This window comes from Bufo bufo, chromosome 3 (genome assembly GCF_905171765.1).
Source record: "Bufo bufo chromosome 3, aBufBuf1.1, whole genome shotgun sequence".
Lineage (NCBI taxonomy): Eukaryota > Metazoa > Chordata > Amphibia > Anura > Bufonidae > Bufo > Bufo bufo.
This window is the reverse complement of record NC_053391.1, coordinates 36,674,595-36,699,807: the sequence shown is the minus strand read 5'-3', so window position 1 is coordinate 36,699,807 and position 25,213 is coordinate 36,674,595. Positions and strand designations below refer to the sequence as shown.

General features: G+C 45.9%; 2 protein-coding genes across 3 annotated transcripts in view; one reads left to right on the top strand and one right to left on the bottom strand.

Moving 5' to 3' along the window:
• Positions 1–16,850: 16,850 nt before the first annotated feature.
• Positions 16,851–21,208, bottom strand: HMGN1 (high mobility group nucleosome binding domain 1). 2 transcript variants are annotated; one of them, XM_040423086.1, is made up of 5 exons: positions 20,971–21,208; positions 19,721–19,786; positions 18,757–18,813; positions 18,296–18,425; positions 16,851–17,933 (listed from the first exon to the last, which is right to left on the bottom strand). In XM_040423086.1, the coding sequence occupies exons 1-5, from the start codon at positions 20,983–20,985 to the stop codon at positions 17,890–17,892; spliced, it is 312 nt and encodes a 103-aa protein (XP_040279020.1). In that variant the 5' UTR covers positions 20,986–21,208; the 3' UTR covers positions 16,851–17,889. The 2 variants fall into 2 exon arrangements, with proteins under 2 accessions (XP_040279020.1, XP_040279021.1); XM_040423087.1 differs by having other exon boundaries at positions 18,299–18,425; positions 20,971–21,207.
• Positions 21,209–21,748: 540 nt separating this feature from the next.
• Positions 21,749–25,213, top strand: part of GET1 (guided entry of tail-anchored proteins factor 1) — a 56,957-nt gene continuing 53,492 nt past the window's right edge. The window contains exon 1 of the mRNA XM_040423084.1: positions 21,749–21,940. Within this exon, the coding sequence (XP_040279018.1) occupies positions 21,851–21,940 (90 nt within the window). The 5' untranslated portion in view covers positions 21,749–21,850. The remainder of the gene's footprint in view (positions 21,941–25,213) is intronic.

Genomic DNA, 25,213 nt, shown 5'->3' with positions numbered 1-25,213 from the left:
TATTTGACATCTATTTGTACTGGCCTGCAGTAAAATTTATATCCAATGACCGTCTAATATACCTCCAGCCACATAATCACTTGATGTTTTCTGTCAGATGAATGCCTAATTTTTGGGGCCAGTACTTCCGAGGCCTAAAATATAAATCTTCTAGGCTCCAGCAGGGCACATTTTTGAGAGTTTCCCTTTAAGACGCATAAAAATGGCCCCTGATTAAAATACATATTTTTTGTGGGAATTTTTGCCATTGATCCCCTTCTGGTATGTCACTGTCCATGTTGTGGGACGATTTGTGCACTTCTTGTAAGTATTTGGTGGCTTCAATAATGACCTAAAGGTTTTTTAGGTTCGCCTGCCATTAAAGTGAATGGGGTCCGCCGCGAACTTGTGTTTTGCGAACATTTAATCGCGTTCGTGAATTGTCCCGGCCGATGTTCGTCCATCACTAGTGGTGAAGTTCGATAGAAAATCCTCCTCTAGTTTGGCCATAAACAGGTTGGCATACTGTGGTGACATTCTATTTCCCATACTCTGTAGGTATACAGTATGCAGGGGCGTAACTACCATAGCGGCAGACCATGCGACTGCTATGGGGCCCAGGGCAAGAGGGGGCCCAGTTGGGATCATCCCCTCTTCTACTGGAGGTGAAGACTTGGTCAGGACTCTACCCAAGGAACAACGTTTACCAAATGAGGCAATGGAAAAAATGGCCCAAGTGTCATTGAAACGGGTTTAGGTGGAAACCCTTCTGTCCTATGTGGGGGGGCCTGGTTTGATCCTTGCTATGGGGCCCTTACTTCTCTATGTATGCCACTGACAGTATGTCTTCTCCAAAACGGAAAGTACTTACTGAAAAGGGAAAGTACTTTCTGGTTACTGCATGGCATTTGACATACAGATATGAAATATAACTGGCTCTGGTGTAGGAGTACTCCTGATATTGAGGACACCTGCTCAGTCTGACATCGAGGAGAGACAAACCTGCATGCTGGGTGTCCGATGTCCTTCGAGTATTGTGTACGGGCGCCATTCATTAAAATAGGACCTATGGGTGATACTCCCAAGGTAATAATTCTACCCCAGGTAACTGTAAGCTTTCCCTGCCCTGGTTCCTCAGATCAGCTAATCTCATGAAGAGAAATGTCAATGAACACTTTCCCCACAGAGCTTCTCCAAGAAAAACAAAAGCACCACGACATGGCCATTAGCAAACAATGCTGCTCTGTTTACATGTCTAAGGCTGTGGTTCACCAGTATGACAGGGAAAGCTGGTTTCATTGAATCCTTATACATGTATTTTTGTGAATAATCATGTCGGATGAATAAGGACCTGTGTCCACTGAATGTTTCCTCCAGTGATGCCGTTTTTTATCTCCTGCACCAATTCTTTTAATCATGTATGTATTTAAATTGTGATTTTTTGAAATAAAGAGATTAATTAATACTAGCGGTCTGGCATTTTCTATGTAGGTTGTATATTTATTATTAATGCCAAAGGCTTGGTTATTACTTGAATAAGTAGTCATCCCATGGTTGGGGTATATTATTGGATGTTGTATTTATATTCTGTTTAATTACAGATTTAACCGCAACCAGTACCATGGATTATAGGGCCAGAGAGCAATCCTGGCTCACATCCTTGGAAAACATTTTTAAAGAAAAAGGTGTGGGTGTTGGGTGTGGAGACCCGGTGAATCTGAAGGAGATGCAGTCGACTCTTATGAATCTTTTCCACAGAAGGACAAAGACATGGTGGAATGAAGCATTCCTGGAGAGGTATCTTCAGATGGATCTGATACCACGGGGCCTACGGATACAGATGACACCCTCTTTTGATATTGATAGTGAAAGCTTCCTATCCAGCTGGGAGGAAATTTGCACTGAGTCAGCGAAAAAATGGATGAATCTAGTGGTCAAACACAACAGTAAGACTCTCCTTGCATTGGATACAGATATTGAGAGATTACAAACAACCCTAAAACAGGATTGCAATAGGGAATCTTTGGCTGCCTTTGAGGTCACACTCAATAAAAATTTCGAGAAGTGGGAGAAAGAAATCCAAGAGATAAAATCGAGAAAATTCTCTAGAGATTGCGAAGATTTTCAACAGAAAAACGTATATAAATGGAGACGGAAAATACATACCATCAAAGAAGAGGCAATTTTAACTCTTGGAATAGAACATCCTCAACATTATCCCTTTCATCGATCTCTGACAGTCAGGAATTAGATGGAAGAATGACCAGATCGGGCGGGGTACAAAAGAGAAAGGTTCCACCGGGAGTGGTCTCGAATGGAAAAAGGAGACCCTTTGCAGACAGAAGGGATACCAGCAGCCATGATGGGCTGAAGGTAATTAATCTATCCAATCACATTCTGTCACCAACAGATAATTCACTGATGAAAAAAGGTCTAACTTTTTCTCCCTGTGCAACCTTTGATTCCTTTACAGCAGTGAAGGATCTGCATATTTTTGCCCGCTCCCTACTATTAAAAAGATGGCATCATAAAGAGGTTGAGATTGGGGCATTGTCTACTGCTGAAGAGATACAGGCAGTTCAAATATTGGAGGAATTGGCAGGAGAGAACGAACCATATGTAACTGAGGAGATCCCGACTTCTATTAAATGTAAGTCCAAAAAATTCCCCCCACTATCACTATGTCCGGCAGTTGATCTGTTTGTGAAACTTGTCTCTAAAGATTTCGAGAATATGGCAATGTTCACCCCGAAGGATAATCTGTCAAGAGTTCAACGGCTTAGTCTGAAGAATCTTGGCAGATTAAAAGATGTCGTGTTCAAACCTTCCGACAAGGGTGGCAACATTGTGGTATGGCCCCATAATCTATATGAACGTGAGGCCTACAGACAACTGAGGGAGGGAGAATGTTACAAAAAGCTGACTTTCAATCCATTACAGGCATTTGAGAAAAATCTCTGCGTAATTTTAGAAAAAGCGGTTGATAACCAAACAATATCTAAGGCCCTATATGATGCTCTAATCGTAAAGGAACCGGTGGTTCCTACTCTGTACTTGCTACCCAAAATTCATAAAAATCCCAAAATACCACCTGGGAGGCCAATTATTTCAGGCCGGGGTAGCTTGACAGAGAAAGTAGGACGATGTCTAGATTCCCAGCTAAAAAATCTAGTGGCCAAACTTCCATCATACATCAAGGATAGGACCGACTTTCTACGGAAGATCGATGGTATCCATCTGGGGGATGACACATTTATGGTGACCTGTGACGTTGAGTCACAGTACACCAGCATCAGACATATGGATGGGGTTCAGGCGGTAGATTTCTTTCTTGCACAAGAAAATCTGGAGGCCAATCGTAGAGGGTTCCTTCTGGAGCTTCTATCTTTTGTCCTGACGCACAACTTCTTCTCCTTTGGAGGGTCCTTCTACCTGCAGCTCCAGGGGACTGGGATGGGGGCGCCCTGTGCGCCGTCGTACGCAAATTTGTTCCTGGGGCTGTGGGAGAGGGACCTTTTCCTGTCAGATCGGTACATGTCGATGGACCGTGCAATTTTTTGGGCGCGGTACATCGACAATGTATTTCTGATCTGGCAGGGAAGCACCGAGGAGTTAGAGGAATTTTTTAAGGCATTGAATAACAATTTAAAAGACCATCTTGTACGTAGCCTGTTTGTAAAACAAAACCAACCACTTTTCCCAGTAATGGGAAAGCCTAAGTGGGGTTTTGTCCCATGTGGAAAATGTATAGCATGTCCAAATATGGAGAGGGGGCGACCTCTTTTGATGACACAACCAATACAAAAACCTTTCAAATAACACAATGTCTCACATGCATAAGTACAGCAGTCGTATATTATGCTAAATGTTCTTGCCCAAAAATCTATGTGGGTTTAACCACAAGAGAATTGAAGGTGAGAGTGCGAGAACATGTTAGAGATATAATGGCAGCACCCGGCGAAGAAGATCCGTGCAATTTAAAACCCGTTGCGAGACATTTTAAGGCATATCACGACTGCAATCCTGTGCATCTGAAGGTGCGGGCAATTGATTGTGTCATGAAAAACATCAGGGGAGGTAATATAACAAAAAGATTGGGACAACTCGAGTGTAAGTGGATTTGGAAATTAAATACACTACACCCGGGTGGCCTAAACGAGTCCACTGGTTTATCTTCTTTCTTGTAGGTTAATAGGTCACATGGGTCTCCACACCCAAAAGGGTTTTTTTCTGTGTAATTTTAATTATGTTTTAATTAATTTGTACCCCTTATCTTCTAGGGTCATCACTGTTTTGACTTTATGTCCCCACCTTGCAATTCTCAATCCGCATCCTTTTGTATGCGCATTGGGGAATGTGATGTGGTGAAACACAATTATGTAATGAGAATATAGGATAGGCCTAATGTAGAACATACACTGACAACAGTTGGGCAATATGGTCCTGTTTGGAGGCGTTTGCCCCCAAACTCTTCTTTCTTTCCCTCTTTTTCCTATTTCTTTTCTTCTTTTCTCTTTTTTTCTTTTTCCCTCCAGCTCCTTTCTCTCCTCTTCCCCCTTCCTTCCTTCCGTCCGTCCCCCCCCCCCTTCCTTTTACACCCCCCTCCTCCCCCCCCCCTTTCTCTCATGTTTCTGTTTCCTCTTTTTCTCTCTTTTATTTTTTGTGTGGTTCTTCTCTTTTCTCACTACCTCACTCCTTCAATATGTGGTGTGTGGTATGTGGATAGGATATTTCAGTTCCTCTTGTGAGGCATTGTATTTTTTTAATGATTTATATAATGGCTGGAATGCACATACGCACTTTAATATGGCGTGACCATTAATGAGCACATAACATGAATGTCACTGTTAGCAATAAATTTATGAATTATAATACACTATTTAAGGTATATGTTTTATTTTATTTCAATAGTGGCCTTATTTATAACGTAACTCACATCGTAGAATAAACCACAAGAGATATAACTATAAGTGTGGTATATAAGAATCACATATTTATCTATTCATAGATGTTTATCACATGTATAATCTTTATGGGGGATATGGGTACCTATTTTCATGGACCATATCTAAATGGAATATATGTTTCTGTATTTACTTTATATTTAAACTAAGGTGGCCATCGATTTATCTATTTTTCTATATTCTTATATACCTCTATGATCTTTTTAATTGTATGTAATTGTGCCCCCTCACTATACAAGTATGACAATATGACCGTCCCGCAATCCTTTTGAATTATATACAACAAATCAGGATGACATCGCGAAGCCGCGACTCTTCTGTGCGCGTTCTGAGGGATGTCATCAAGATCACGTGACCATATGAGGATCATGTGATCCAAATGGGTCACGTGCTCCTTTGGATGCCCGCATTCAAGTTAGATCATTTCCGGCGCGATCGCGGTGACGAATAAACCAGCAAGTAACTGGTATGTAGTGATTGGCTGACACCCATATATAAACCATGTCTTCCAGTGATGACGCTACCCCCAGACGAAGGTACGCCGAAACGCGCGTTGGGGTTGGCGCCATCCTGGAGGAGACACAGTATGGGTAATTGTCCTGTTTTCCTGGTTTCATTGAATCCTTATACATGTATTTTTGTGAATAATCATGTCGGATGAATAAGGACCTGTGTCCACTGAATGTTTCCTCCAGTGATGCCATTTTTTATCTCCTGCACCAATTCTTTTAATCATGTATGTATTTAAATTGTGATTTTCCGGTTATTATATAGTTGTCCAACTGCTAGAATAAATGTTGATGGGGTATGGTCAGATTTAAGTTATACCGAGGCACTAGACAGGGATGTCCTCTTTCCCCTCTATTATTCGCGATCTTCCTAGAACCACTCGCGTGTAAAATCAGGATGGATGATAGGATAGTAGGATTTGGGGGAGGTGGGATTAGAGATAAGATAAGCCTATATGCAGATGATGTATTAATTTTTTTGAAAGCAGGATGGAAAATCCTTCCTTATGTTATGAGGATTGTAAATGATTTTGGAGCCATTTCGGGATTTGAAAAAAATGTGGCTAAATCTGTATTATTGCCACTGAACCGACAAATTGGTGGCAATGTTACTGATGTTCGAATACTTAAACCTACAAAACAGTTTGAGTATTTGGGGATCAAAATCACTGCTAATTTGAAGGATTATAATAATTTAAATCTATCCCCGATGATTAATAAGGTAAAAGATAAGATAAGAGTATGGCAGAAGCTTCCGCTGGCCCGAGTGAAAATAATTGCTCTAGTGAAAATGGTATTACTCCCGCAAGTTTTATACATATTGATCACATGCCCAATATGGATAGAAGATCTCTTTATTAATTTGTTGGAAAGGATTATAAATAGAGTTGAGCGGACACCTGGATGTTCGGGTTTGGCCGAACTTCACAAAAAAGTTCGAGGTTGACCTAGAACCCCATTGAAGTCAATGGGGACCCAAACTTTTGAGCACTAAAATGGCTCTAAAAATGTCATGGTAAGGGCTAGAGGGCTGCAAAATGTGGTTAAGAGCATGGCAAGTGCTCTGCAAACAAATGTGGATAGGGAAATGACTTTAAATAACATAAAATACGTAAAAATAAAAAATAATAATCTTGATCTAGGAGGACGAGGTCCATATGGAGTAGGAGGTTGAGGAGGCAGTGAATGTGGCGGTGGGTGTATGTGGAAGCAGCGGTGGAGGAGGTAGCCAACACTGGTTTTTGGTTTTAAATGTATTTATTTTTTAAAAAATTAGGGTACACCCCAAAACATTGGGAAATATAACCTGTGATAACCCCCTCCAGTTGTGCTAAACACACGTTCAAACAATACACTGGCTGCAGGGCAGGCCAGCACCTCCAAGGGGTAAAGGGCAAGCTCAGGCCATGTGCCCAATTTGGAGACCCAGAAGTTGCAGGGGCTGACCCATCAGTCAGTTCGTGTAGGCGTGTGCACACATACTGCCCCACCATGTCGCACGTCCCCGTGATGTTCACGATCCAATAGGATATCTGCTCTATCAACTTTCGATGTTCTTTTCTGAGCCTACCATGTTGATCACGGTTAGCAGTGAATCAGGGTTCCACGCCGGAGAGGGAGCGCGAGAAAGGGATAGCACATCCAAGGGAGATCAATGGATGAAATTAAATTGTGATCGAGCAGAAATGTGGGAGAAGCTATTAAAAGGAAAGAATCGAAGGAAAGGAGGGGGCTCGCAGCAATTACCCACTCCCAACTCGGAGAGGTAGTGACGATAAATAACAATACAGGACTCTTAAGATGCCCTGTTATTGGAATGATTAATAAAAAATTATAGGGAATGTCACTGGGGTATTTTGGATTTGGAAACCTTAGACAGGAGAGGCCCTGCTGCCACTTTGTTGACTCTAGATAACTTCTGCCTGATCGCACGTCCCCGTGATGTCCACGATCCATTTGGATATCTTCTCTATCAACTTTCAATGTTGTTTTCTGAGCCTACCATGTTGATCACGGCTATCGGCGAATCAGGGTTCTACGCCGGAGAGTGAGAAAGGGAGACCTCATCCAAGGGAGATAAATGGATGTAATTTAATTTTGATCGAGCGGAAATATGGGAAAAGTTATTAAAGCCGAAGCTTACAAGTAAATCAGGTGGCGCGCGTCAATTTAAGAACAATTTTTGAAATTTAATTCCCTGTCACCTATGCAGAGCAGGGGTTTGTATACGGCAAAATTGGTAAAATGTCACCTGACAATGTAACAGACGATTTTTTTAAATTTATGTCCCTATCACCTATGCAGAGCAGGGGTTTAATCACGGCAAAAATGGTCAAATGTCACCCAAGAATGTTTGTGAAATTAGTGAAATGTTTTTACCTGTCTACTAGGTATAGCAGTGGTATATCACAGCCAAAAATTGGTGAATTTCACCCAAGAATGTAACAGACAAATTAGTGAAATGTTTTTACCTGTCTACTAGGTATAACAGGGGTATATCACAGCCAAAAATTGGTGAATTTCACCCGAGAATGTAACAGACAAATTAGTGAATTTTTTTTAACTGTCTAATAGGTATAGCAGGGGTATATCACACCCAAAAATTGGTGAATTTCACCCGAATATGTAACAGACAATTTAGTGAATTTTTTTTACCTGTCTACTAGGTATAGCAGTGGTATATCACACCCAAAAATTAGTTAATTGCACCCAAAATTGTAACAGACAAATTTGATTTTTTTTTACACACACGTACTGCTCCACCATGTTGGTGAAATGCTGCCTCCTGGTAAGACGTTCCATATCAGCTGGTGGTGCTGGTTGTTGTGGCGTGCTGGCAAAGCTTTTCCACATTTCGGCCATGCTAACCCTGCCTTCTGAGGTGCTGGTGGTGCCCCAGCTGCATTGGCGACCTCTTCCTCCTCCTCTGCCTTCGCCTTGTGCTTCTATTGTGCCCCCGCTGTCAGGTGGGAATGCCACCAGCAGCACATCTACCAGCGTGTGCTTGTACTCGCGCATCTTACGATCACGCTCTAGGGACGCAATTAAGGACGGTACGTTACAAGGTCAACGGGGATCCAGCAGCGTGGCCACCCAGTAATCAGCACAAGTTAGACCGTGGGCAATTCAACGGTCGTTGCGGAGACACTGCAGCATGTAATCGCTCATGTGTGCCAGGCTGCCCAGAGGCAACGAAAAGCTGTCCTCTGTGGGAGGTGTATCGTCTGTGTCCTCTATATCCCCCAGCCACGCACCAGTGATGGCCATGAGCTGGTCTGGGTGCCACCCTGCTGTGAACACGGTTCCTCCTCCTCCATCTCGTCATCCTTCAGAACTGTGCCCTGGCTCGACAATTGTGTACCTGGCGTTTGTGGGTGCAGGAACCCACCCTCGGAGCCACTTGTGAATGACTGGCCGGAAACCCTATGAAATGATCCCTCTTTCTCCTCCTGTGCCACATCCTCTTCCATCATCGCCAGCAGCGTTTTTTCAAGAAGGCATAGAAGTGGGATAGTAATGCTAATAACGGCGTTATCGGCACTGGCTATGTTGGTGGAGTACTCGAAACAGCGCAATAAGGAACACAGGTCTCGCATGGAGGTGGTGGACATCATTGGTGATGAAGTGGTGCTGTTCCGCAGAGCAACTCACCTGTGCGTGCTGCAGTTGAAACTCCACTATCCCAGCATGTGCAAGGTGGAGTTCCACCTTGTGGGCCTGTTGCATATGAGGCGGTGAGCGGGAAGGCCGAAGTTACGCTGCAGCGCTGACAGGCGAGCAGCAGCAGGGTGAGAACGCCGAAAGCGCACACAGACGGCCCGCACTTTATGCAGCAGCTCTGACATATCGGAGTAATTTTTAAGGAACCTCTGCACCACCCAATTCAGCACATGCGCCAGGCAAGGGATGTGCGCCAAACCGGCTAGTCGCAGAGCTGCTACGAGATTTCGCCCATTATCACACACCACCAGGCCGGGCTTGGGGCTCACTGGCACAAACCACTCATCGGTCTGTTGTTCAAGGTCCGCCCACAGCTCCTGCGCGGTGTGGGGTTTGTCCCCCAAACAGATAAGTTTTAAAACTGAGCCAGAGACCTTTGTTTGTTTTTGAGGTGTCTCCTCAACTGCAGCTTGTGCTTTGCACTTAGATGCCTGGTCATGCAGGTTGTTAACGTTTATGCCTCGCTTCAGGCTCTGATTGCACAGCGTGCAAACCACTCGTGTCTTGTTGTCAGCACATTGTCTGGGGAACTGCCACGCCAGGGAACTCCTTGGAGCTGGCTTTGGTGTGTTCGGTCCCTTGCTGCAGTGGGCAATAGCAGGCGTACTATCTAGGGGACGGCCACTCCGCTTTTGCACCCTGCTCCCTCTTCTGCTGTGCGACCACCGCCTCTTCCTTCGACATACACAGGTCACTCGCATGACCTTGATTCCATGTGGGGTCGAAGACCTCATTGTCCTCCACATCATCTTCCACCCAGTCTTCCCCCCTGACCTCCTTGTCGGTCTGCACACTTTTGAAAGCCACAGCAGTTGGCACCTGTGTTTCGTCGTCATCCGAAACGTGCTGCGGTGGTCCTCCCATGTACTCATCTTGAAACATAAGTGGTTGGGCATCAGTGCACTCAATCTCTTCCACTTCTGGGGCAGGGCTAGGTGGATGGCCCTGGGAAAACCTGCTAACAGAGTCATCAAAAAGCAGAAGAGACTGCTGCATGACTTGGGGCTCAGACTGCTTGGCTGATTTGCAAGGGAATGAGGTGAAAGACTGATGGACATGGGCTGCAGGTGCCAACTCTGATCTTTCAGCAGGAGACTGGGTGGGAGACAATGTAAAAGAACTGGAGGCACTGTCAGCAACCCAATCTACTATCGCCTGAAAAACAGTGACCAAGACAATATGAAGGCTGTCCTTGAGTTCAGAACTAGAAGAAGCCTTCATGAGGATGACATCCAGGTATGAAATGACAGAAAACATCCTGGACCAGAGAAGTATCATGACCATGGCAAACACCTTCATGAGGACACCAGGGGCCGTCGCCAAGTCAAAGGGAAACCCGAAGATGCACTGGTAGGGTGGGACACATTGAGGTATGGAGTTACAACCTTCCACCGTGAATCCATGAAAAACTAAATGAGACACATTAAGACCAGGAGGAGGTAGTCTGCAGTATGATGGCTAGAAGAATGTACATAAAAAAGGGGGCATGATGAGTTATACTTTGTAGCCCAACAGCCACACCAAGCTGAACCAACCAAACTGAGAAATAATGAGTCTGTGGTATCTGTAATAAACAAAGAGGTATGACAGCACAACATTTCACATACAAATAAAACTGGGAAATAGGGATTATACTAAATTAAAGTGGTATTATACCTACTATAAATGAAAAAAGAAATAGAAGCTCTTTGCACAAATTTTTGATCAAACGTGTGTCAGGCCCATCTACCAGGCGTCAAGGTGGCTTCTGCAGATGGGTACCTAAGACTAAGGCCTCTTGCACACAAACGTTTTTTTTTCCCGTTTACGTTCTTGCGGATTCGGTTTGCGGTCCATATGCGGAACCATTCATTTCAATGGTTCCACAAAAAAAAACTCCGTATGCATTCCGTTTCCGTATTTCCTTTCCGCTGAAAGATAGAACTTGTCCTATTATTGCCCGCAAATTACGATCCGTGGCTCCATTCAAGTCAATGGGTCCGCAAAAAATACAGAATGCATACAGAACATATTCGTATGTCATCCATTTTTTGCGGATCCATGCCCACTTTGCCCATGTGTATACTGTTAAAACACATTACTGTACATTACATTACTGATTAAAAATGTTATGTTTCTATTTGCGATCCGCAAACAACGGATCGCATACGGAAACCATATGAAGATTTTTTGCGGCACTACGGAACGGAAACAAAAAAAACGGAACGGATCTGTAAAAAATGGTCTGCAAAATACTGAAAAAGCCATACGGTCGTGTGCAAGAGGCCTACCAGAACTGCCTCTCCTAGGCTTGACCTAAGCCTACAATGTTCAGGGTGGTGTAGGAACCAGCTACATTTATACTGGGCAGGGAGTGCTCAATTTAAAAGAGGCAGCTTCCCTCAATATATACTACAAGAAATTTTAGACTAGCACATTCATAGTCGTGGGCAGAGTATAAATGTAGCTGGTTCCTACACCGCCCTGAACATTGTAGGCTTAGGTCAAGCCCAGGAGATGCAGTTCTCCTAGTGTTAGGTACCCATCTGCAGAAGCCACCTTGACGCCTGGTAGATGGGCCCAACACACGTTTGATCAAAAATGTGCGCAAAGAGCTTCTATTTTTTTCATTTATAGTAGGTATTTTACCACTTTAATTTAGTATAATCCCTATTTCCCAGTTTTATTGTTTGTATGTAAAATGTTGTGCTGACACACCTGTTTTTGCTTGCTTCCTGCATGCTAGCTTTATGGATGTGCAAATTTTCTTCTAGTATCTGTAGTAAAGCCTGGACTACAAAGTTAAGGCCATACAACAGGACAGCCATGCACAAGCATGGTACACCATCAGGTGTAGGTCACCAGACCTACGCGACTGCAGCAAGGAAAACTTCTCCTAGGAGGGGACTGGAGAACTACACAGCTCTAGATGCCCAAAGATGTACAGATAAGGACACCTAAGTAGGTTGGCCTCTACCAGAGACATAGGTTGTGCCCAGGCTGGCTCCAAAAAGAAACAAAAATGGAATAGACAGGGTAATGGATGGCAGTTTGGGGCTAAAATTCAGGCCTGACCATGCTGGGACCTGCGTAGGCATGTCAAATATGGTGTGTAAAGAGGACACAATAACTCCTGGCAAGAATCAGGGAACCACATACAACCAGACCTTAGAGACCTCATGGGAGTGGCAAGGGGGTGACAGATCTAAGATGGCTGTGATTTTGATCATTGGAAACCTCTAACAGTAGTCCAAATACAAGGACAATCAGATCAAGGGAGCTTTTGTCACATTGTCAGAAATTTCATAACCTAACTGTTGGGTGTGACAGCAACTAACCCAGCCGGTCAGAATTGTATGACCTATCCAAACTGGGATGGACCCAACAAGTCAGCACATGACATGTCAGTCCTACCCGAATTCCTATGGAAGTTATCCAGATATGATAAAAGAAAAGCAATCAATGAATGTAAAGCAGTTTTAACTAACAAGGTAGATATGAAAGAAAGCCATGAAGGTCAAAATGTGAGTTTCTCAAAGACCATCTCATCTAAACAAGCAAAACGGCAAACCTTAAAAACTTGGAGAATCATCTCCACTGCTGTAATTCCAGATTATTGGACCACCAGACGGCAAAACATTAAGTCCAATATGTTTTCACAAGACTACACCATCTCATCTTCTACTTAGGGCATTTGCCTGTGAGACTCCAAGCTCATACTGAACATAGAGGACATTATAGACCAATCCACCATAGAGGACTAGAGATGTCAACTCCCCGACACAAGGTGGTGTTTGCCTGGGTATGAAAAATCCTACAAAAGTCCTACAAAAAAACAACCCAAAAAGCAAATTATGTGGGTCACATGGGAAGTAATGGCTGCAGAAAGACACAACCTTCTCTATCCTTTGAGATGCCGCCCGTCATAGCTACAGGTGTAAGGCTCCATTCACACGTCCGCAACGTGTTTTGCGGATCTACAAAACACGGACACGGCATTTTGCGGACCGCACATCGCCGGCACTAATAGAATATGCCTATTCTTGTCCGCAATTGTGGACAAGAATAGAACATGTTCTATTTTTTTCGGGAACAGAAGTGCGGGTCCGCAATTCGACGTGCTGCCCCATAGAAATGGGGCAAAATGAGGAACGAAATTGCGGGCGTGTGAATGGACCCTAATTCTGCATTAAAGGGGTTCTCCAGGAATTAAGAAAATGAAAATAATTACTTTATTATAAATATATTCTCAAATACATTTCATTATTTATAAAGGCTCATTTTGTCTGGGAAGCATTCATCAGGGGAAACAAAATAGCTGCCGTCCTATTAGTACACACAAAACCTGTCCTAGTCATACAGGAGGACAAGTTAGTTCACAACACTGAACTAAAGAGCTGCCTCATCCTCCTTTCTGCAGGCATATGGTTGTAAAAACTGCATGCATATTTTTTTGGGTTTTGCTGCAGATCGCACCCACCCTTTGTTGGAAAAGGGTAAAATCTGCAGCTAAAACCACAAACATAATTGACATGCTGCAGATTTAAAAATCTGCATGGCAGGTCAATTGCTGCATAGAAAAAAAAGAAATCTGCAAAGTGTACATGAAATTTGTGGAATCTCATACACTTTGCTGGTACTGTTGTACGCGGCAGTTTTTCAGCAAAGAAAAACCGCACATATTCTGTAACGTGTGCAGGTGGCCTAAGGGTAGCCGTATACAATACAATGCAGATTACGTGGTTTTTAAGTCAATGGGGTTGTTAAAAAGAACTGCGTTAGCTACTCGCACACGAACGTTATTTGTTTCAGTGTACGTACTGTTTTTTTTGTGGATAGGATGTGGACCCATTCATTTCAATGGGTCCGCAAAAAATGCAGACAGCACACCATGTGCTGTCCGCATCAGTATGTCCGTTCCGTATCCCCACAAAAAAAATAGAACATGTCCTATTCTTGTCCGTTTTGGGCATTGTTACAATGGATCTGCAAAAAAAAAACATAACAGATGGTATACTTTTTTTTGCGGACTGCAAAACACAGTTGTGTGCATGTAGCCTTAATGTGCAGATTTTCTGCATACCATGTGCAGGTACCCTTAGGATGGCTGCACACAGGGCCGATTTAGTTGCAGAAAATCTGCATGAAATCCACACCAAAACCGCACATAAATCCATGCTATTTTGATGTGGTTTTCGCATCAGAGGAAAAAAAAAAAAAAAAAAGTGTACATGACTTTACTGGTACTGTATTAGTTTACAGATTTTCCACAGAGAAAAACATGTAATGCTTACTGTGTGCAAGCCCCCTTAGGGTGCTGCCACATGTCCCAGCTGTGCTGTTTTGGATAAAAAAATATATATATGCAGTTTTTAAAACAAGCTCTTTCATCAGGTGATCACGTTGTTCTGCTCGCACCAAAAATTGTTCCTATGCTACAGATTGTTCTGTCAAGAAGCATCTTCTGCGCAGGAACAATGATTTTCTAAGGGGACAAATCACTCTGAATTGCTTGTCCCCAAAGAGGTGACTGCTGCGTGTAAATGCAGCCCTTCTCTCCACTGCAGATCAGGCAGTTACTGGAAACATTGGCCAGGTTACTAACACCAGGCAGAGGTTTCCAGCAATTACCTGATCTGCAGAGGAAACCTCCTTTCAGGCTGGCTACCGTACACTGCTGCAGTCAATCTCATATCATACACCACTAAGACCAGTAATTGGCTGCTTATTTCACCAGCCCCCCTTTGGTAACAAAAGCACTTATATATATAATAAAAAAATAAAAAAAAACAACCTTTAAAGGGAACCTGGCACCAGGATTTTGGGTATAGAGCTGAGGACATGGGTTGCTAGATGACCGCAAGCACATCCGCAATATCCTCTCCCCATAGCTCTGTGTGCTTTTAGTGTGAAAAAAACACAGCTATGGGGACTGGATATTGCGGATGTGCTAGCGACCATCTAGCAACCCATGTCCTCAGCTCTATACCCAAAATCCAGGTGACAGGTTCCCTTTAAGGCTGGGTAGCTTTGTGACAATAGTTTGCCAAAGTTTGTGAATGAGGTGGATCACATGCTGATGTGCCACATCTGCATCTCCCAAAAAAACTGCAGAAACTCATGGAACATTACTGGCCCATGGCTGCTGCTTGAAGATACATCTAAATGTTAATATGTGGCAAATATTATATGAAATGGCATATATGCAAGTGACCTTGTCTCAGCGGTCACCTGCACAGGCTTGTGATGGCTACAGTGGTCATACAATTCTACATAAAAACAGTGGGTTTAACATGTTAAAGGGAACCAGTCATCAACTTTATGCTGACGTCAATGACAGAAATCAGCGATGTGTCAGTATAAGTGGTTGCTGAGAACCAGCATCATGATCATTGCAGCCCAGGCCTTGAAAAGAGTCAAATCTACTACAGATAGAGTTATGGTTATTCATAATTTCCTGCAAGCTCACCCATCTGATTGGCAGTTCTCTCCTAGAGAGAAAACTAGGTAGAAGACTCAGTCATCAGCAGGTGGGCAGGAAGTCATGAATAACCAGGACTCTTCTCAGGTGGCCGTGACTCTTTTCCAGGCCCAGTCTGCAATGATGGTTCTCAGCAACCACTTTTAAGCGCAGTGCAAATCTCACACCGTGAGTGAAGGGCGCTCGCCGGCTGCCAGTGTCCTCACTGCGCCGAATACTGAACGGCACGAGATTTACACTGCAGACAGGGCCGGGGTTAGGAGACCAACAATGCCTGCTCATATCAATCTAGTGTAGCAGGGTGTGGCCAGAGGTGGGAGAACGGAGCCTCTAGGAGCAGGAGCAACACTCCCCCTGCACCTAGAGGCTAAATGGCATATTACAAAAGTTAATTTCTCAATAAAGGCTTTAGGCAGTGAGATGACACTAATACAGTTACATTCAGCAGACATTAGCACATTGCTAAGGTCAGCCAGCACAATACCCATTTTTCAGGCGACAAACCCTTTAAAAGGAGTATTCCATGCTTAGGCATTCATGAGCAAGGCCAATACCATTTGTATTTGGGAACCACTGCAAGAAGCCAAGTATTCAGTGATAATGTGTCTACTCCTTTTTAGGCCTCGTGCACACAAACGTTGCGCATCCGTTCTGTGCATTGGGAACTGCAATTGGCAGTCTCCAATGCATGGGCAACGTCCGCGCAGCGGCTAGGACAGCGCTTTCATGGGGTTCTGATCTGCATCTGTGATGATGCAGAGTGCCCGTGTATTGCAGACCCGACGTATGTGGGCTGCTTCAGATTACAATTTTGTTTTTTTTTTTACACACGTGTGAATGTCTACACTATTCCCAAGTATTACACAACTTTAGCCAAAACACATTTTGGCTCCATGGAGCTAATATGTTTTAATTCTGTATTAAAACCACATTAACAAAGGTTTCAAATGGATTGACTTCAAATCTATGATCTGAAGCCGTATTTACTCAAGCCTTAATAGGAGCCATGGAAAACAGCCTGCTCCCAAAAGGCAGACCACGGCAAACTGTAAGGGTTCCCCATTTTAGCATACAACTTACCTATAGTGTAAAAATGAAGGCTTTAAGGCTGAATAGTAACCCCCCACCCCCCCCGTTAGCATTGTACTCAGGCTTTATATCACTAGATTATGTATTTCTATGTAATAAGCTACATAAAGTCACAATCCAACAAATAACTAAGGTTTTTTTCAACCAGGTTTTATTGGTTTGGTGATCAGTACACAGACACTATGAACAATCTGTACATTGTAACCTTAAGCTCTAGAATGGAAATCTAGGAATAAAAACATGAATGAAAAATCAGAATCCAAAAAACTAGCGGCTTTTTCAACTCCAAGTTCAAAATACAAGTTGTTTTTTTTTGTAAAAAATAACAGCACCCCTCGTACCAGTATCTTCAATGAGTTAGCTTAAGACCCATTCTCTACAAATGGGAGATGGCGGAAAAGTCTAAGAAATAAAAACGATGCAGCCGCCCTGGGGAGTGAAGTGGTTGACAGTTTAACCGCTTTGTAATTAATTTTTTGTTTCGTAACTTCCCAGTACTTCACGTCACACTCACTACACACTCGAAGGTTTCAAAAAGATTCACAGCACTTTTACATAGTTACTGAAATGAAAATATAATACCACTACCCAAAAAAATAGGAAAAATATGGTAACATCACAGATAAGTACACAATTTTTTTTAGAGGGAAATCCAACACCAGGGGATTTTCTTTTATTAGGTTGTATAAATTGTACGCAAGACAATATGGGTACAGAGAACAGTTAAAATGTTAAGACAAATAAAAAATGTCACTCATTTCAACCAGTATAGGAAACACTGGGCTGTGCCATCCCCCAACTCCTCGTCAGGGAATCCGCTAGCAAGATAGCAGAAGGCGTTAGGTCATGAAAAGAGGGAAAACAAAAATGTTGTGTTTAACCGTCTTGTCAGAAGAAAACTATACGGGTTCGAGCCCCGCTCCATCCTCGCTCAAACATGCCATTCAATTACAACTGGATATGATGGGCCTAACAGCCATCGAACGCTTAATACAATTAAAAAAAATGTCAAACAGATGTGGTGGGATTCCCTCCTATTTTAAAAATGTGTTTTCTAGAATTAAACTACTAAAAAACTTGCATTTACAAAATAGCTGATAAAAATATTCCTCTGAATTGTACAAGGGAGGTACAGGAACCACTGATAAAAGACTTGAACAGATGTAGGTTAGTCAGATTTGGAATCCTTCTCTCCGTCGGATGCTGGGGCCTGAAAGCAAGCAAGAGAAGGGTTAAAATAAGCTTAATGCAGAGGATCAGCCAATACTGTACGCTGCATAGAAACAGAGGCAGAATTGCCTTCTATACATCAAATAGTGACGCCATGAAAACGGCAAAGTCTAGATCCTTCTGGGCATCGTTAGCTTGGTCCACAATAATAGTTTACTGCAGACAAGCCAGGGACCGAGACGAGACCCCATGTATCACAACTGTACAGGTTAGTCTTGTTGTCTACAGCAATTCCACCTTTCCAGAAGCGGATATACAAGTGGTCACCACAGGCAACAAAACCAGTTTCCTTTTTTTCATGGTTGAGAATGCAGCACTCAAAACAGGACCACCACCCACCTCGTCGTCGTCGTCTTTTGTCTCGCCGTTTTCAGATGGCAGGTCTTCCTTAGCTTCTTCTTTATTAGCTTCTTCAGTCTGTTTACCTTTAGCTCCTTTCTTTCCCTTTGCGACTTTTTTGTCCTCAGTCTTCTCCTAAAAGTAGATGGGGGGGATAAGTACAGGATTTCTGCATTCACAAGTAACCCCTGCAGCCTATGGGGAAACTAAATATTCCACAACTTTTACCCTCGTCTCTTAAAATACACATTTGAAGGATCCCCCTTCCCCACCAGGACTTGAAGGATAGATCCACAAGTCATGTACAACACAGGCTGTAAGTAGTCACACAAGGCTCTGCTATAGAACAGCCTATCCAAAACCTACAGGGAGGCGATGGGCCATCTGGGAGGCTAAGAGTTAACTATCCATCCCAACCTCTCAGCTGTTTGGCCCCCTCTGCACAGCGGTCAGCATTAACACTCACCTTTACTGCTGCCTTTTCCTTCTTGGGCTTTGGTTCAGCTTTTGGTGGAGCCGGTTTCTGCAACAAAAAAAAGCCAAGACCATTACTTAGGAGTCTGAAGAGCAGCCAACACCCAAGCGTCACCAAAGTGACAAGATGACTGAATATGACAAGGCTGGGGGCACCATGGAGTCTTGTTGGACAGTCTTTCCATTAGAGGGATGTTAGATGCAGGCTATTGCACCGTGAACAGCCCCGGGGCAGACTGACGTCTCTACAGACCATTAGGTCCACAAAACACTGCAGGGAAGTAGAGCTGCCGCCAATGGCCTCTGTCACAGCCATACATCAGGGTCAGCAACCTTTGACACGTCAGCTGCTGTCAAACTACAACTCCCAGCATGCACACATTCTACAGATGTGGGGTCTGGTAAGTTGTGATTTCAGAATAGCTTATGTGCCAGAGGAGGCTGATCGCAGTCATCCACATGTACCCGGCATGCTAAGCTGCTACACAAGCAGGCATTCTACAGTTTGTTAAAGCCCCAGCCGCTCCTGGCCTCTTGTTTACAAGCTGTATGTAATGGCGTAACAGTCACATGACCGTTAACAGCCAATCACCTTACCTACAGCTTGTATGGACGCCGTACTAAGTAAACTAGCTTTAATGGCTTTAACTTAGAGGACCCGTCGCCACAAACTGCAGCGCGATCTGAAAGCAGCATGTTGGAGCAGACAGATATTTCTGGGAGGAAAAGGTTTGGTAAAACTTGTAATTTATACATTTGCTTTTCTGCACCGCTGTAAAACTTTCGGCGGTAAAGAATCAGTGATCGACCATCTGTATACACAGTGTCATCACCCCTCACAGATGTGTGTATAAATTATAAGTTTTACCGATCACCTCCCACAATACACATCAGTCTGCTCAGCTCTGCATTGTGGTGAGAGGCCCTTTTTATATTCAAGGTTACTGACTACTTACAGCTGACAACCGTGCCGACCTTCTCTTGGGCTCATCCTTGGAATCACCAGATTCAGCTGCATTAACCTAAAAAACAAAAAAATTATATAAAACGTTATGCATAAAGTACAAGTTATAATTACACGTTGCAGATATGTTGCTCTGCAGAAATGCATGCACTAATGAATAAGCACTCAGTGCACCAGAAGCCATGTGCACTTCCCTGCAAATTTGATTAAAAAAAAAAAAAAAAAAAAGTCTGGATACAACATTAAAAGAGCATGTCTGCACGACTGTCCGTATAAGGAGAGCTCGTCAGCGTCCATTACATGCAGCCAGGCCCCGATCAGTCGCCATTTACTTAGCAGGCCCGTCTAAGTAAACCGCACCATGTGCAGGTCCTCCAAACACCAGTCAGCCAGCAGATGGCGCTAAGCTGACATGACCAAAGGACACGAAATCCATAGTAAAGAATAAATGGGAGGAGGAGGGGGGTGTGTGCCCTGCAAGAATGTAAGCTGCCTTATAAACAAACAGGAGACAACGCCATGTCGCTGCCCGCCCTCCCCCCACCTGGTGTGTACGGGTGGAACATGCCATAGCTATATAGACGCTGACTTCTCCCTCCCCCCCTAACGGACAGGGTTATCAAACACACACACGGGGGAACTTGATGGCCCGTGACGTAACGAGCTCCTTCGCATCCCATTGGCTAAGACTCGTCGCCCGCTTCCCTCTCATTGGCTAAAACGCGTCGTGAACGTTCTAGAACGCCCGGACCTCCCCGCTCGCTCGGGCTGACCAGTCGGCTGAGGAGAGCTGTGAGGAGAACCCGCCGCCGAGGGCTGCGGGGCGGGAAAACAGACGAGAGCTGATCCCTTATTCCACTGCGCGCCATTACTCCTTTGGCTCAGTCCACCCCCCCTCCTCCCCCTTCGTCTCCTCACAGAATCCCACGCCGCCATTACCAAAACCTCCATGTCCGAATGACAAGATATAAAAAAAAAATTATATATAATTTTTTTTTTTAAAGAAAAAAAAAAAACCAAACTTATGCAAGTGACTAACCAAAAATAATAAAAAAATAACCGCGCCATCACGAAAAGCGCGGCAAGATAGCGACCCGCGGCTGCACAATGAGAGGCACTTTTTTTGTTTTCTTTTTTTTCCGCGGTTTTTTTTGGCGGTAAAATGAAGCGCACGAGAGAAGGAAACCCGCACTCTCAGCCCCTTTCCCCCCGCGTCCTTGAGAACGCAGCCCCGCGTCTTACCTTTCTCTTAGGCATGGCGACCGGTTTTTTTGTGCTTTTTCACCGACGTGAGAAAAATAAAAAAAAAACTAGATAAAATCCCTCTGGCAGTCTCCAAGCCTAGGGGAGTTCGTCAGCGCTGAAATCCCTTCCCTCGTCCTGCACTAGATGGAGTCCTCACAAAGAACTATCTGGCTGCACGGCGGAGGCAAGCGGTTAATATGCCACAGCCAGGAGAACTAGTTCAAACCGGATAGGATCCCTCCGCCTCTTTATCTATTCAACCTGCCGGAGGGAGGGGGCTAAGTGGGTGGGGCTTCTGCAATCCCCGCCCCTTTCCCTCCCGCTGATTGGCTGAGGTCGCCTAAAGAGCGCCTTTTAAACCATAACACGGGCACCTGTCTGGGTAGGTTAGGCTGTCACTCATCCGTTAATTGCCCCCTCCTCCCCCCCCCCCCCCCCCCCTCACCTCACTGTGGCAGTCTTTGAGGGAGGGGTCCGTATAGTAAATCGGCTTTAGGTATTTTTTTTATTTTATTCCCCCCCCCCCTCCATTGTTTTTTTTTTTTTTCACGTTTGTTTGAATCACTAGTGGTAAATAGAAGGGCGGCCGCTGATTGGTCGGGAGGCGCGAGCGGATGGAACGTCACTGTGCCCAACGTTCTGAAGGCATCGCGCTGCCTCGCGCCCCCTAGAGGGGGGGGAGGGGTCAGAGCGGGAGAGGGGGGGGGGGGGGAATCAATGGTGGTTAAAATAAAAAATAAAAGAGAATACAATTCTCCGGGTCCGTCGGTGCCCGGCCGGAGGTGTAGCTGCCGGGGCCCCCCTCGCGGATAAGGAGGAGGAGGAGGAGGCGGGGCCTGGTGATCGCTATTGTGTGTGTGATGAGATCCCGGGAAACATGGCGGAGAGCTGCGCCTGGTTGTTAGTGCTGATCACTGTGTTTCTGTGCAATCTCTTTAAAATCCAGCTTCCTTCCTTGTCCTCCATAGTAAGTAAGCGAGCGTGTGTGGCGCCGTGCAGAAGGAGATATGGCTTATGCAGAGCGCAGGGTTCACGGCCCCCTCCTCCCCCCTCCTCCCGGCGTTCTTCTAGAAATAATTGGCAACTATGGAGTGAGCCCCATCTTCACCTCACCTAACCTCTCGCATGTAACATGTAGAATCCGCTGTGCCCTGATCATACATGATGGCTCAGCAGAGAGGCGCCCCCCCCTCCTCCTCCCTCCCCAGAGGATTACACCAGACCTCGGTGCCACCATTGTGTGTTAGGTGCACAGGCTGGAGGGATGGCGGCGAGGGGTATGACACCGTGACCTTCACAGGGTGTAGATGGAGCAGAGTGGAATCTGGGCATGGGGGTGACTGGCCTTGGCTGCAGTCACACCGGCAGTTTTTGATAGTTTTTGTTTTAGACAAAAGTGGATGAAAAAGGAACAGGAAGTATGAAAGAAGGGTTTTTGTAGCATCACATCTGGCACTGACATGTGCAGTGCAGAATCCACGTTTCACATGCAGATTTTGATGCAGGTTTCGCTCTTCGTGCCAAATTTACATCAGAATTTGGATTTTACACCCCTTCTCCTTCCTGCACCTCTCTGAAACACAGGCCCCTTCTCCTTCCTGCACCTCTCCGAAACACAGGCCCCTGTAATGGCCCCTTCTCCTTCCTGCACCTCTCCGAAACACAGGCCCTTGTAATGGCCCCTTCTCCTTCCTGCACCTCTCCGAAACACAGGCCTCTGTAATGGCCCCTTCTCCTTCCTGCACCTCTCCGAAACACAGGCCCCTGTAATGGCCCCTTCTCCTTCCTGCACCTCTCCGAAACACAGACCCCTGTAATGGCCCCTTCTCCTTCCTGCACCTCTCCGAAACACAGGCCCCTGTAATGGCCCCTTCTCCTTCCTGCACCTCTCCGAAACACAGGCCTCTGTAATGGCCCCTTCTCTTTCCTGCACCTCTCCAAAACACAGGCCTCTATAATGGCCCCTTCTCCTTCCTGCACCTCTCCGAAACACAGGCCTCTGTAATGGCCCCTTCTCTTTCCTGCACCTCTCCAAAACACAGACCTCTATAATGGCCCCTTCTCCTTCCTGCACCTCTCCGAAACACAGGCCCCTGTAATGGCCCCTTCTCCTTCCTGCACCTCTCCGAAACTCAGGCCCCTGTAATGGCCCCTTCTCCTTCCTGCACCTCTCCGAAACACAGGCCTCTGTAATGGCCCCTTCTCCTTCCTGCACCTCTCCGAAACACAGGCTTCTGTAATGACCCCTTCTCCTTCCTGCACCTCTCCGAAACACAGGCCTCTGTAATGGCCCCTTCTCCTTCCTGCACCTCTCCGAAACACAGGCCCCTGTAATGGCCCCTTCTCCTTCCTGCACCTCTCCGAAACACAGGCCTCTGTAATGGCCCCTTCTCCTTCCTGCACCTCTCCGAAACACAGGCCCCTGTAATGGCCCCTTCTCCTTCCTGCACCTCTCCGAAACACAGGCTTCTGTAATGGCCCCTTCTCCTTCCTGCACCTCTCCGAAACACAGGCCTCTGTAATGGCCCCTTCTCCTTCCTGCACCTCTCCGAAACACAGGCCCCTGTAATGGCCCCTTCTCCTTCCTGCACCTCTCCGAAACACAGGCCTCTGTAATGGCCCCTTCTCCTTCCTGCACCTCTCCGAAACACAGGCCCCTGTAATGGCCCCTTCTCCTTCCTGCACCTCTCCGAAACACAGGCCCCTGTAATGGCCCCTTCTCATTCCTGCACCTTTCCGAAACACAGGCCCTTGTAATGGCCCCTTCTCATTCCTGCACCTCTCCGAAACACAGGCCCCTGTAATGGCCCCTTCTCATTCCTGCACCTCTCCGAAACACAGGCCCCTGTAATGGCCCCTTCTCATTCCTGCACCTTTCCGAAACACAGACCCCTGTAATGGCCCCTTCTCCTTCCTGCACCTCTCCGAAACACAGGCCCCTGTAATGGCCCCTTCTCCTTCCTGCACCTCTCCGAAACACAGGCCCCTGTAATGGCCCCTTCTACTTCCTGCACCTCTCCGAAACACAGGCCCCTGTAATGGCCCCTTCTCCTTCCTGCACCTCTCCGAAACACAGGCCCCTGTAATGGCCCCTTCTCCTTCCTGCACCTCTCCGAAACACAGGCTTCTGTAATGGCCCCTTCTCCTTCCTGCACCTCTCCGAAACACAGGCCCCTGTAATGGCCCCTTCTCCTTCCTGCACCTCTCCGAAACACAGGCCCCTGTAATGGCCCCTTCTCCTTCCTGCACCTCTCCGAAACACAGGCCCTTGTAATGGCCCCTTCTCCTTCCTGCACCTCTCCGAAACACAGGCCCCTGTAATGGCCCCTTCTCCTTCCTGCACCTCTCCGAAACACAGGCCCCTGTAATGGCCCCTTCTCCTTCCTGCACCTCTCTGAAACACAGGCCTCTGTAATGGCCCCTTCTCCTTCCTGCACCTCTCCGAAACACAGACCCCTGTAATGGCCCCTTCTCCTTCCTGCACCTCTCCGAAACACAGGCCCCTGTAATGGCCCCTTCTCCTTCCTGCAACGATCCGAAACACAGGCCCCTGTAATGGCCCCTTCTCCTTCCTGCACCTCTCCGAAACACAGGCCCCTGTAATGGCCCCTTCTCCTTCCTGCACCTCTCCAAAACACAGGCCCCTGTAATGGCCCCTTCTCCTTCCTGCACCTCTCCGAAACACAGACCCCTGTAATGGCCCCTTCTCCTTCCTGCAACGATCCGAAACACAGGCCCCTGTAATGGCCCCTTCTCCTTCCTGCACCTCTCCGAAACACAGGCCTCTGTAATGGCCCCTTCTCCTTCCTGCACCTCTCCGAAACACAGGCCCCTGTAATGGCCCCTTCTCCTTCCTGCACCTCTCCGAAACACAGACCCCTGTAATGGCCCCTTCTCCTTCCTGCACCTCTCCGAAACACAGACCCCTGTAATGGCCCCTTCTCCTTCCTGCACCTCTCCGAAACACAGACCCCTGTAATGGCCCCTTCTCCTTCCTGCACCTCTCCGAAACTCAGACCCCTGTAATGGCCCCTTCTCCTTCCTGCACCTCTCCGAAACACAGACCCCTGTAATGGCCCCTTCTCCTTCCTGCACCTCTCCGAAACACAGACCCCTGTAATGGCCCCTTCTCCTTCCTGCACCTCTCCGAAACACAGGCCCCTGTAATGGCCCCTTCTCATTCCTGCACCTTTCCGAAACACAGGCCCCTGTAATGGCCCCTTCTCCTTCCTGCACCTCT

Coding starts and splice junctions, on each gene's coding strand:
- HMGN1 (XM_040423086.1), bottom strand. Junction 18,426..18,756: donor AGGAAAAGGCAGCAGTAAAG/GTGAGTGTTAAT, acceptor ATCTACTTTTAG/GAGAAGACTGAGGACAAAAA. Junction 17,934..18,295: donor CGAGACAAAAGACGACGACG/ACGAGGTGGGTG, acceptor TTGCTTGCTTTC/AGGCCCCAGCATCCGACGGA.